The 14,146-nt window shown below is 40.4% G+C and overlaps 1 protein-coding gene across 1 annotated transcript in view; it reads right to left on the minus strand.

Moving 5' to 3' along the window:
* CUNH10orf67 (chromosome unknown C10orf67 homolog) overlaps positions 1-14,146 on the minus strand; it is a 119,746-nt gene that overhangs the window by 57,689 nt on the left and 47,911 nt on the right. The window contains exons 9-10 of the mRNA XM_052729493.1: positions 4,900-4,959; positions 3,775-4,128 (exon numbers count right to left, since the gene is read on the minus strand). Of these exons, the coding sequence (XP_052585453.1) occupies positions 3,775-4,128; positions 4,900-4,959 (414 nt within the window). The remainder of the gene's footprint in view (positions 1-3,774; positions 4,129-4,899; positions 4,960-14,146) is intronic.

Genomic DNA, 14,146 nt, shown 5'->3' on the forward strand with positions numbered 1-14,146 from the left:
CGGGATTATGACGACTAACATAGGGGACGGCAATAACTGCAAAGCAGAAAATGTATTTAAAAATTGAATCAATTACTGTGACAGTGAGGACCAGCTTAGGTCGCCATGCCCCTCTCTTGTCCACTTTGTGCTTATTGTTAAACATTAACTTGAGCATCTCACCACTTGACAAAATGTTCCCTGAAGCTCTGGAAACCTCTAGATAACAGTCATTCCGATCAGAAGAGAGTGTGATACCAGGAGAAAAGCCAACTGAAATTGTACTTGTCAGAGACCCTAAGTGGCCTTTCCTCTCTCTTTTTGTGTCTTCTCAGTGGGAAAGTGCTGGGGGTAGGGGTCTTTGCCTCTCAATGTTGAAAGCTCAGCATGTATCTATATTGAGGGCACAGGAGATTCTGAGCCCGATATCTAGGATTCAGTTCCAGCCTTGGGGTCATGAAGGGGGGCAGGGAGGCGGCTAGTGCAGCTGCCCCCTGCTGCTGGGACCTCAGGATGGGAGCTCAGCTGCTGGGCCTGGCTGTTGATGCTGCTCTGCTGCCCTATCTAGGCAGAATCTAGGACCTCAGACCCCAGACACTTCCGAAAAGGCATCCCCTTCACTGTCCACTGACACCTTCTGGAACAAGTTGCCCAGCACCAGCTCACCGAGGAAGCCAAAGACTTGTGTGAGGGCCCCATTGAATTCTGCTAAATGGCCATAAACCCTTTAAGCAACAATTTGCTTAAGTTTATTCTATGAAAAAACCTCCAGAATCTACCTAAAGATGGTTCAAAACCTACTTTTCAGGGATGGAAATTCACAAAGTGAAGTTTACAAGTCAGTGGCCTTCTGAGGCCACAAGATCGTCCCTCCTTGCCATGTTAAAAACTCCAACAGATACAAGCAGGGAGGCATAATGGCAGCCAGAACCTACCCCTCAAAACCCTAACACCTCCTCCCTCCATGGTCCAATAGAGCAGTCTCTCCTCTCTTCCCACAACACTAGAGGAGGAGACAGATCTGTACTCCTAAAAGTCTGTCTCTTTGATGTGAGCCTTCAGGGAAAAAACTTTTGGGAGTGCTGGGGGTGAAATCTGTGGGTCTGCGCATGGTAGGCAAGTACTCTACCACTGAGCTACATCTCCAGATGTTCCTAAAAATCTTGTTTTAGAAAAACTAGGCGGCATAGCATTGTCCCCATGATCCTTGGGCAAGAAGCCTTTGCTCTTCTATCACGGTCACCCAGGTTGGCTGGTTGGTCTCTCTTCTCCTGTCACAGGTGGGTGGCACTAACCACTCAGACCAGTCTTTAGTTTTTGATTGTCAGCATGTGTGTGTGTGTGTGTGTGTGTGTGTGTGTGTGTGTGTGTGAGAGAGAGAGAGAGAGAGAGAGAGAGAGAGAGAGAGAGAGAGAGAGAGAGAGAGAGAGAGAGATGAGCCCAAGCAGTCAGAGCCCAGAGGAGGGCCTCAGTTGTCTTACTCTACTCCACCTTATTCCTTTGAAACAGGGTCCCTTATGGAGCAAGACACCTTGTTTGACTAGGCTGACTGGCTGGCCTGTCTCACCTGGGAATGGCGAGGGGTATGGGCATAAGCAGCCACACTTGGCTTTTTACATGAGTTCTGGGCACTCCAACTCAGATCCTCATGCTTGTACTACAAGCATTCTTAATCATTTATCCATCTTCCCAGCCCTTTGATCAGTTTTTGTTTGGTGGAAACTTAAAAACACCCTTCTCAATATCTGGATTATAAAATAGTCACTTTAGAACCGAGCCACTGGTCAGTCATGTACAAAGTCTCTTCCTTGGAGGTTCATATAGCCTTCCACCTGACTCTACCTCCTAATTTTTACAGTGGAAACGTATATATTTCCTTCCTTCCTTCTTTTTCTGTCTCTCTCCACCCCCCATCTCTTTTGCTCTTGGCTTTCCTCTTTTTAAGGCAAGACTTGCAATGTAGTCCTTACTGGCCTCAGACTTACTGCTGTAGTGCGTAGAAGAATATTATTTCAAGGTGTGCTACTTTTGTTTAACTCTGTGAAGCTGATACTTTGACTGTCTAACACACCTGATGGTCCAATAGCTAGGCAGGAGAAAGGATAGGTGGGGCTGGCAGGCAGAGAGAATATATAGAAGGAGAAATCTGGGAGGAGGGATCAAAGAGGGAGCCAGAGAAGGAGGAGGACTCCAGGGGCCAGCCACCCAGCTACACAGCAAGCCATGGAGTAGGAGTAAGATTTACAGAAGTAAGAGAACAGGAAAAGCCCAGAGGCAAAAGACAGATGTGTTAAGGAAAGCTGGCTAGCAACAAACCAAGCTAAGGCTGGACATTCATCAATGAGAATAAGTCTCTGTGTGATCTATTAGGGAGCTGGATGGCAGGCTCCCCAAAGAACAAAAGAGAAAAAATACCAACAATAGTAATGATCCTCCTGCCTCTGCCTCCTGAGTGCTGGGATCACACAGGCAAGCAACACTATACCAGTTGAGAATGATTTTTCTCACCTCGGTGCTTCCTTCCCTAGCAGACTGACTCCCTGCTAGAGCAACACCCAGTCTCCCTCTTTCTCTCTCCTTCACTTGAGAAGGGAGTGATCTGTGTCTCTGATTAAATGGCTTAAGAGGCCTGTGTTCTTTCCCATCCCCTTTTCAAAAGCAAGATGCACACGACTGTATAATTCTGCTCTGTTCTTATGTGTCCTGTGGATAGATAGGCAGATTCTGCCACCTGGAGGGGAGGAAGAACATGGGGCCCTGGCAGAACAAGACTTGGAACCCAAGAGATCTAAACATCCAAGTGGACACGCTAATGTGAACGGCTCTCCATTGGCCCACTGAGTCACTAGTTGGATCTAAGCTCTTTGAAAGTCAGCCCAGAAAATAATCTTGTCTGGTTACACACAATGTGTGGTGCCTGTAGACCATGTGCACCAACAACCATCAATATCCCCACAGCAAAGCACAAAGAAAATTCTCCCCGGGACCATCACAAAGGGCAGTCTTGGAGAATACACTACCCAGTAATAAGCCATGCCCATCTGCTACTTGTTGCTGTTGTTCAATAACCTTACAAGAGAAACTTGGGGGAGAGAGGGCTTCTTGTTTTGGCTCTTAGTTCCAGGGTATGGCCCATCATGAAGTCAAAGCAACAAGAGGTCTCCTCATACTGTATCTACAGTCAGGAAGCAGAAGAGGAGGAATGATTGTACTCAGCCAGCTTTCTCCTTTGTATGCGGTCTAGAACCCATGCCTAGGGAATGGTGCCGCCATAGCTGTCATAAGCCACCAATCAGCTGAGCACCAGAGGACTTGATAACAGGCTAAGAAGAGCAACAGTTTACAGCTGGTGTATATCTGTTCCCAATAGTGTTATTTAATCTAGCTGTGAGGTGTAGACTCTTGTGTGTCCAAGGGGACCAGATCCTTCCATGTACTTCAGGGAGACATCCGTAATATAATACTATACAGAAAGGAGTTAAAGATATGTGCCCTAACAAGCACTTAGAATCTAGCTTCTCAGTAGAGATTTACTATGGCTTACTAACTAACCTACACAATGCAGCCAGCTGTGCGTAACAGAAATATCATTCTGAGAAAACTAAGACCCCCTGGTTAACTGCCAGAACCCTTATCCCTATATGAGAGTCAGGTGTGTTAGACAGTGGGCCTGGATGATGCTGGCAGGAAGTGGGAGGCGTGAGGCTGCAGCTGGAAAAGGCTAACAAGTCAGGAACCCTGTGCACATGAAGTTCGTGAAGTGCAGCAGAGAGAGGTGATGCACATGGTTCTTACATGCTTTTCCTTATCGGCCTTTCCAACGAAATCGGTAACAACAGAACCAACAGGCGTGGTGAGAAGAGCGACAGGAACAGTAGCTGCACCAGGAGCTGCACCAGGAGCTGCACCAGGAGCTGGAGCAGGAGCAGCACCTGCCTCAGGAGCAGCAGCTGCTTCAGGAGCAGCAGAGCTAGGAACGACGGCGGCACCAACATATTTCTTTGAAAACTTCCTTTTTAGCTTCGGTGATACACTGAGGGAAGCAGAAGGTGGCCTTATAACATGTCCATCTTCAGATAACGTCACGCTCTTGGATTGACGACTTGAAGGCCGTAAGTAAAAAGCAGAATCTCTTCCCTTGGTTGTTTTCTGCCCAAAAGAGTCAAGAATTATTCTTATTTCATCACTTAGAATTGTAGCTCTCCCCCACTACTTACCCTCCCCCAAGCAAGAATCCCAGAGTGAGCAGGTTCATTCTCAGTGGATGTGAATCTGCCCTTGTTCCACAGCCCACCCTTGCCTGCCTTGATTAGCAGCTGGGATTGAATGTCCCTCTAACCCATTGTTCTAGGAAAAAACATAGAAACAGGTGGACACTCCCTGGCAGCACCTGTAGAGATACAGGCCTTTTGAAGCTGGTGAGGTGGCAGGCTGAGCTTTGTGTCGAGGTGGGAAAAGGGCAAGGAAGCAGAAACGGGGAAGAAAGAAGGAGGAACTTGGGCCTAGGGTTTGGAGCAGCCTCTCTGAGGGATGGCTTGCTGGTTCCACGGTTCAGCTTCTTCTTCCCCTCCCTACTTTCTTCATTTTCTATCTTCCACATACCCATCTTGTTTAACTTGCAGATGAGTCTTTTTTTAGAGAATTATTTAAGTGTGTGTGTGTGTGTGTGTGTGTGTGTGTGTGTGTGTGTGTGTGTATGGTGTCCTCAGAGTTCAGAAGAAGATGCTGGATCCTCTGGAGCTGGAGTTTGACATCATTGTGTGCTAGGGACCAGGTTCTTCTGCAACAGTATTGCCTACTCTTGATATCCAGCATTCTTTTAAACTCATGTATGAGAAAGCAGTGGCGTGCACAGCGTCTTGAATGCAGAGAGACAGCACAACAGTAGAGATAGATAGATGATGATAGAGTCCATACAACCTTGGTGCTGATGCTGGCATACTTCCTTCTTATTTCCATGTCTTCTTTCTGCTTATTGATCTGTAAAAAACAAGGGCCATACCATCTGTTATCATTTGCAAAGATTAAAACAGAGAAATCATTACAAAACATCTTAAACAGATTATGTGCTGAATGCTAATTAGAAAACAAACTTGTACCTAGAAAAAAGGCCCTTAAAATAAGAACAGAAATACATATAAGTGTGGCTATTTCAATTAGCATATATTTACTGCTTTTTTTTTGTTGTTGTTGTTTTTTTTTTTTTTTTTTTTTCCTCGAGACAGGGTTTCTCTGTGTAGCTTTGCACCTCTCCTGGAACTCACTTGGTAGCCCAGGCTGGCCTCGAACTCACAGAGATCCGCCTGGCTCTGCCTCCCAAGTGCTGGGATTAAAGGTGTGCGCCACCACCGCCTGGCTTATTGGGCTGGAGAGATGGCTCAGCCATTAAAGGCTAGGATCACAACCAAAAATATTTACTGCTTTTATGTATAATAGATTATATAGATTCATGTGTTGTTTGCTTATGAAGTGATATTTTTATACATCATTATAAGCCTTGTAATTAAAAAAACAAGATAATTTAACAGCTAAATATTAACAATATAAAGGACAAAATTTTACTTTAAAAGTTAATACTGATTTCCAGGTATAAAAATAATTGTATCAAAATATTATATTGGCCGGGCGGTGGTGGCGCACGCCTTTAATCCCAGCACTCGGGAGGCAGAGCCAGGCGGATCTCTGTGAGTTCGAGGCCAGCCTGGACTACCAAGTGAGTTCCAGGAAAGGCGCAAAGCTACACAGAGAAACCCTGTCTCGAAAAACCAAAAAAAAAAAAAAAAAAAAAAAAAAAAAAAAAAAATATTATATTAATGCATGCATAAAACTATGATTTGTTTAATATGAATTTTAAGTAATGCCAATGATTCTAATTATGACTAAACTTATTTGAAATTAAAAGGTGATGGGAAATACATGTGACCATTCATCTCATTATATATGAAGCCTTCTCACTTTAAGCAGTCATCAGAACTCGCTAGAAATGTGTCTTATAACATCTTGCTATCTGAGAGGACAGTCACTAATGCCTGTGAAGGTATATATCAAGTAGTAGCTGTGGCTGTGAAGTTAAACCTAATATTATAGTTAAGCCCTATTGCAACAGTGTAAAAATTGTTTTCTCCATAATCTTCAACATAACCATTGTCAAATTCAATCCAGTTTTCAAGGAATTAAAAAATTCCCTAGCATTCTGAAATAGCATTCATTCTGCTATACACAATGTGATCACGTCACAGTGACTGCAACAGTCATTCATGATAAAGAAAATAGCTCTCAGGAAACTAGTAATAAAAAAACGCTCCTAAATTTGACAAATGTTTGCCTAAGAAAACAGACAAGCTATATACTTATTGATAAACTAATGGCCTATTCTTCCATAAATCTAGGAACAAGACATAATTGCTATTGAATGTCATACTGGCAGTCTTAGCTATTGTAATAAGACATTATAAGGAAAATAAAAAAGCACAAAGATAAGTACTTATAAACTTTATTAACATACCAAAATCCAAAAGAATCTACAAAACTATGACTGTGACTAATAAATTAATCCATCAAGACTTCAAGATACAACATTAATATAAAAGTAAACTGAGCTTTTATTTTTATTTTATTTTTGTTTTGTTTTGTTTTTTTTTGAGATAGGATTTCTGTGTTTAGCCCGGGCTGTTCTGGAACTTGCTCTTGTAGACCAGGCTGGCCTTGAACTGATAGAGATCCACCTGCCTCTGCCTCCCAACTGCTGGGATTAAAGATATGCAACCCCACAGCCCAAACAATTGTGCTTTTTTATATTAATATTAAGAATTAACAATTAAAAATCTAAAAACATTCCATCTACAACAGTTTCAAAACTACAAAATAATTAGAAATAAATTTGACACAGTAGGTAAAAATCTCAATACTGAAAATGACATATTGTTGGTGAGCATTAAAAGACCTAAATGAATAGCTACATATCCCCATGTATGAATTGGATGATCTAAAGTAGGGTCTACTAAAACACCAATCTTTTCAACATAAACATTGTTTCTAAAACCCCGTATGACCATGGAGCATCTGCAGATTTTCTGGTGAGTTTTGCAGGAGGACAAAGCCAGGGGAGGTGCTGTACACTCTCTGAAGCCTTGCAAAGCTCTTGTAACTGGGAGCATAGCACTGGGGGGAGGGGACTGACATGCCGTTCCACGACAGAATAAGGAAATCCAAAACACTCATTTGATTTCTTTAAAGGCTCCACCGTGAGAAATCCAATGAAAGAAAACACACACACACATGAATGCTGGTATCCTCAGAGTTCAGAAGAAGATGCTGGATCCTCTGGAGCTGGAGTTTGACATCATTGTGTGCTAGGGACCAGGTTCTTCTGCAGCAACAGTATTGCCTACTCTTGATATTCACCATTCTTTTAAACTCATGTATGAGAAAGCAGTAGCATGCATAGTGTCTTGAATGCAGAGAGACAGCACAACAGTAGAGATAGATAGATGATGATAGAGTGCATACAACCTTGGTGCTGATGCTGGCATACTTTCTTCTTATTTCCATGTCTTCTTTCATCTGGGGGCTGGAGAGAAGGCTCAGTGTTTAAGAGCGCTAACTGCTCTTCCAGTGGACCCAGGTTCAATTCCCAGCACCCACATGGCAGCTCACAACTGTCTGTAACTCCAGTTCCAGGGGACCCAACACTCTTACACAGCAAAACACTACTAATGCAAATTAAAAAGAAAGTTTAATCACCAAACACATTATTGGTTCCCCAGTACCCATATTAGTTAGTGGCTCACAACTGCCTGTAACTGCAGCTCCAGAAAATTTCAGCGCCCTCTTCTGGCCTCTTTGGGCACCTGCACTCATATGTACTCCCCCATACACATTATTAAAATTTTAAAAGATATTTTTTAATGAATGAAAAAGTACAACTGAGTAGAAAATATCTAGAACTCTATATTAGAAAGGTTGCCATTTAGGAAACAGTTTATTAGTTGTGTTGTAGTTGCATGTTTGGCTTTTTATCAACTACCAGATTTTGTATGGTTATTCAGTTTGCCAGCATTTCCTCACCAATGGTCAGCTCAGTGCTTTAAAATGGACAGTCGTTTTGAAATAAATTTGAAAAAAAATTAGAGATTCATATTCAATGTAATAAATAAGTGTGAGATCTTCTGATATGTTTTACCTAATTTCCCCAATAGAAACATTTTGCAAAGTATAGATAGTATAATATCTCTATCAGAAATTTGATGTGAACACAGTGGATGTAGGCATCACTGTCCCTTCTCTGACCTGCAGATAGGGCAAATGCTTGAGATTCCTGATTCTTAGACCATCTGTTTCCTAATTCTCAAGTGAATGTCAACAAGGCATGAATCCACACTAGCCAAGTGGCCCACACTCCTCTGACCTTATTTAGATGTTTTGTGTGTGTGTGTGTGTGTGTGTGTGTGTGTGTGTGTGTGTGTGTGTGTGTGTGTGTTTAATTCTATGAAATTTGATCCCATGCATAGGTTTGGATATCCTCTACTAGAGTCAACGGTACAAAACAATCCCATGACCCTGGGTTACCTTTTTAGAGCCATCCCCACCTCTACCACACCCAGCCTCTCTCTCCCCCTCATCTCTAACCCTGGCAAACACTGTTGTAATTTGCACCCAATTTCTAAACTGTATCTTTTCAAAATGTTACAAAAAATGGAATAGTGCAAAGGGTGTGTGTGTGTTACCCTAGTGGCCCTGCCTTTCCATCTAGCAGGATCCTCTTGAGGTTAATCCAAGTTGTTGCCTGTGTCACAAGTTTATTTCTGTTCTTTGTGCAATTGTCCCGTGTGATGTAGAGAGCTCACAGTTCAATCATTCAACTCCCGAAGGGTGTAAGGGCTGCTTCCAGCCCTTAACTACTACGAGTAAAGTTAATGAATATTTTTGTGCATGAACGTAGGTGTTCATTTTCCTCTGTGGAAAATTCACGGGTATGATTTCTTGGATGGTGTAATTACATGTTTAGTTCTTAAGAAATGGCCAAACTTTCCCTTATGTTATAGAGTTTTCCTTTATTCTTGTCAACTTATTTACAGTTATTGCTATTTTCCTTTCTTTTTAAAAACAAACTATTTAATAGGATTGTAGTAGTGTCTTCCTGTGTCTTTAGCACGGCTTTCCCTCCTGGTTAATGAGATTGGCCATCCTTTCAAGGGAATATCTGATTATGTCTTTTGACTACCTTCTAATTGGATTTACTACTGTGTTTTGAGAAATCTTTATGTATTCTAGATCCTACACTTTTGGTGGATATATGGTTTGAGAATATTTTCTCTTTCAAGAGTACAGTTTTTCTTTCCATCTGCTTCATGTGTTCTTTCACAGAGCAAAAGCTGCTAATTGTACTGACTTGGACTTGAGTGTTATGTATTCCTAGAAAGCTGTGTTTTGATGCAATACCAATATGGTATTGCACAAAGTGGAGACTTTAAGAGGTTACACACACACACACACACACACACACACACACACACACACACACACACTACATATTCTAAGAGGATTTATTAGAATGGCTTATGGGCTATCCTCCAGCTAGTCCAACAATGGCTGTCTACCAATGGAGAGTCCAAAAATCCAGTAGTTGTTCACACCAGACTGGATGTCTCAGCTGGTCTTCAGAATATGCCAGAATCCTGAAGAAGTAGGCTTTAATGCCAATGAAGAAATGGACTTGCCACTGAGAGCTAGAGGAAAGAGGCCAAGAGAGTAAGCTTCCTTCTTCCATGGCCTTTATATAGGCTGCCAGCAGAGGGTGTGGCCCAGATAAAAGTGGATTTTCCCTCCTCAAAAGATCCAGATGAAAAAGGGATCTTCCCAATTCCAAAGATTTAATTAAGAAAAAAAATACCTCAGGTGTACTCAGACACTTGGGTTTTAGTTAATTCCAGATGTAGTTAAATTGACAACCAAGAATAGCCACCATAATTGTTTTGTAAAAGTTGAACTATCTTACACACTAAAAATAAACCTTATTTAACCACAACTCATAAATCCTCTTATATGCAACAAATTTCCATTTACCAGTATTTGTTACTGTCTCAATTTAGATTTGTTATGGTGGGGAAACTAACCTCATAAACTCATTGGGAAGTGCTATTTCCTTTTCTAGAACACACCGTGAGAAGCTACAAACGTTTGATAGAAATTTCTGGTGAAAACATTGAAACCTGGAGTTTTCACAGGAATTGCTTCAGGTTTTGTGGGTGGTGACTTGTTTGTTGTTGATGTTGGTTTTCTTTTCTTTTGTTGTTTTGAAACAGTGTTTCACTGTGTAACCCTGGTCTGGCTCATTGGTCTAGAACTTCCTGTGTAGATCAAAATGGACTCAAGTTCACAGAAAACTGCCTGCCTTGGTCTCTCTATTGCTTCAGTTCTTAACATTGAGAAATCTATGAACATAAAATTGTTTGTTGTTGTTTTTCCTGATTGTCTTAAAAAAAAACTTAGTTCTTCAAGAATTTCCTACAGTGTATTTTGATCATATTCACCCTTCTCCCCTTTTCTACCCACCCAATTTTGTGTCCCCCTTTTTTCTCCACCTATCAAGTCCAGTTTGTGCTTGTCATATTTTCTTAAAGGTGTGGCCTTCCATTGGAGCATGGTTGACTTACCAGGGGCCATATTCTTAAACGTAACTGACTCTTCCTCTGCTAATACTTCAGCTCCTCACTTCCGGATAGGACTTCATGTCTACCTGCCCTTTCCATGCTGAGATCTGTACTGGCTTCAGTTTGCACTGGACTTGTGTATGCTATCACAATTACTGAGTTCACTCGGACAGTGGCCCTTTGTTGCCTAGTCTGGAAGACACTGCTTCCTTTTACTCATCCACTGCCTCTGTCTCTTTCACTGTCTGCCTCCTCTTTTGCAGTGACTCCTGAGCCTTGGGAGGAGGGGATGTGATACAGATGTCCTGTTTTCTTGAAGGCTGCACTTATCTTGATATCTCATTTCATCCTCATTTTGGAGTTTCACCCATCTCTTTATACATGTGTTAGTCTTGGTACAGATTTATCAATTGTATTGATTTCATTGAAAGACTCATCTCTTTGTTGATTGACTTCTGTTATTTTTCCATTTTCAATTTTAATGATCTCTGCTATGATCTTCGTTATTTGCTTTTTTTGTGTTGATTTGAGTCTATTTTGTTCTTTTTCGAATTTCTTGGGGTAGGCAGATGATTGCTTTCTGACTTCTTTTGTCTCAGTGCTATATTCCTTTCAGTACTACTCTATCTATATGTTACATATTTGGTATGTCTTACATTTAATTCTGTTTTAAAACATTTACATCAAGTCATGTTTGGAGATGTGTTGTTTAATGGCTAAGTCTTTGGAGATTTTCCTCTTTTCATTGGGTTGGTAGATTAGACTCATTATGACTACAGAACATGTTGTTTTGAACACATTCTGGTTTATATTATGACTCTGGATGCCACAGACTCTTGAGAAAATATGTATTCTACTGTAGCTATACACTGTCTTCTATAGAGCAATTAAACCTTTGATAGCTTGTATTTTACATGTCTCAGTTTAGCTATATTCATGATGATTTCATCTATTAGTTTAATCATTTGCTGAGAGTTTTAAAATTTTCCCAGTCATAGTGTGGATTTATCTATTTGCTTGCTTAGCTCTTCAGCTCCACAAATACCTGCTCCTTATGCTGTCTTATACCCCATATGCTTTTGGGATCATGGTGTCCTCTTGGCAGACTGATATTTTTTTAAATCACTTTCCTTTACAGTAATTATTTTTTTCTCCCCTAGTCTACTTTGTCTGAAATTGTTGAGGTCAATCTTGTTTTGTTTTTAAATTGTTTACAGACTATTTTTCTATTTCCTTTCAACTTACTTGAGTTAGTGAATTTCTTGTATACAATATACTATTGGATTGTAATTTCTTATCCTATTCTCTGTTTTTTTTTTTTTTAACTTGATGTCCTTGGCTCTTTACGTTTACAGAAATTATAAATATAGAACTCCTTCTACCATTTTATTTTTTTCCCTTTTGGTTTCCATCCTGTTTCTTTTCTCTTACTCTCTATGGGCTACTGAGACAATTTTAAAGATTTTACTTATTTTTTTAAAACTTATTTCTTGTTTTTATTTATTTCTAGTTTTTTTTTAATTGTAGTACTTTGTACAGTTTTCTTGGTGTTACAACAGGTATCCAAATCTACATATAGAATTTATAACAACATTGAGAGAAGTGTGAATTTTTTTCTTTTTTCTTTTTTTAGGAGGATGATCAACCAGCCAGTCTGCTGCTCAGGCATCACACTTGCCCCTTTAAAGTAGATTTGTTTTCAACATTTCTTCTGCATAGATGGAGGATAGGACATTAGATGGTATTACAACATCTTAACAACCATGAAAGCTGATTTCAACAACTTACAGATCAGTCTGCAGTCATGCTCACCCACCCTTTTGCTCTCACACACTCTCTTAATGTTCTCCTCTTTCTGTCATCATTATTTCTGGGTGATAACTTCCTTTAAATGAGAAATGTTATTGAATCTGTGCTCTATTATAATAAAATTCATTCAAAGTCCTATCACTTTCCTCTGGCTAAGATTCTTTTCCTCTGGCCTCTTGTCTGGAATTTAATTATAATGTGACCCACAGTGGATTTTTTAATATATATTCTACTTTGAGTTTTCTTGGTTTCTTAAACCAGTTTATGACTCTCATCAAAGTTAGAATGGGATCAGCCACTATGTGGCAGGATACAAAATTAACATAATAGAAATCAATAGCCATCCTATATGTCAATGGCAAACATCCTGAGAAAGAAATCAAAGAAACAATCCCATTCACAATGGCACCATCTCCCCCAATACCTTGGAATAAAATGAACCAAGAAGTGAGAGACTTCTACAATGAAAACTTTGAAATGAAATTGGGGAAGACAATAGGAAATAGAGAGGCTTCCTGTTATCCCAGATTGGTAGGGTTAACATTGTGAAAATGGCCATCCTACCAAGAGCAAGCTACAGAATTATTGTAATATACATCAAAATTCTAGCTCTATTCTTCACAAAAATAGACAAAAAAAACCCCAATATTAAAATTCATATGGAAGCCGGGCAGTGGTGGCACACACCTTTAGTCCTAGCACTCAGGAGGCAGAGGCAAGCAGATCTCTGAGTTCGAGGCCAGCCTGGTCTACAGAGTGAGTTCCAGAATAGCCAGGACTGTTACATTGGGAAACCTTGCCTCAAAAAACAAAACAAAAACCAAAAGCCAAATTAAAAAATTCACATGGAAGCACAAATGTCTGTAGATAGTAAAAAACAATTCTGAGTAAAAGAATAATGCTAGAGATAACACCATATCTGATTTCAAGTTATACTAGAAAGCTATTGTGAGACAAATAGCATGGTACTGGCATAAAGTGGACATATAAACCAATGGAGTAGAAGAGAGGATTGAAGTCCATGAAACTACAGCTCCACAGTTTTTGACAAAGATGCCAAAGTACACATTGAAGAAGACATAGCGTCTTCAACAAATAGTACTGAGGAAACTGGGTACTCACAGGAAGAATAGTGAACCTTGACCATAGGGGACAACAACAAAACCCAACTTCCTCAAAGTAATCTTACACTGTTCAATAGACACTAACAGGAAGGGGTGAAAAGAGGGCGTTCAGGTATGAGATGTAGCATGAGGCATTTGATTTCACCAACAGTCAATGAAACAGGTTAAAATCATAAACTTAAATATTATACATACCAGACTGGTTAAAAAGAAAATCTTCAAAAAAATTCAAAATTACTAATTTTTTGCAAAATTTGGAGGCCATGGAACTTTCCTATGGTGATCTCAGTACTATATGTCAGTAGAGTTAATTTTGAAAATTATTTAGCAAACAAGGAATTAACATTATATTACAATGCGGAGACTCATACAAGGGACATGGTACCAGGATACAAGCACAAAAAGGCTCAGGGTAGCAAGGGCCATCAGGTGGAAACCGTCAGGATGCCTCTTCACTCTAGGAAAAATGGCATCCATTGTTGTGGGAATCGTTATGGAATAGGCCTCCTGGTGACACCAATGAGAGCAGAAGAGATGTCACCAGTAGGGTGCAGGCCTTCATGCTTGCACAAGTGCTTTTAC

This window comes from Peromyscus californicus, unplaced genomic scaffold (genome assembly GCF_007827085.1).
Source record: "Peromyscus californicus insignis strain IS unplaced genomic scaffold, ASM782708v3 Scaffold_8__1_contigs__length_139910024, whole genome shotgun sequence".
NCBI classification, from domain to species: Eukaryota; Metazoa; Chordata; class Mammalia; order Rodentia; family Cricetidae; genus Peromyscus; species Peromyscus californicus.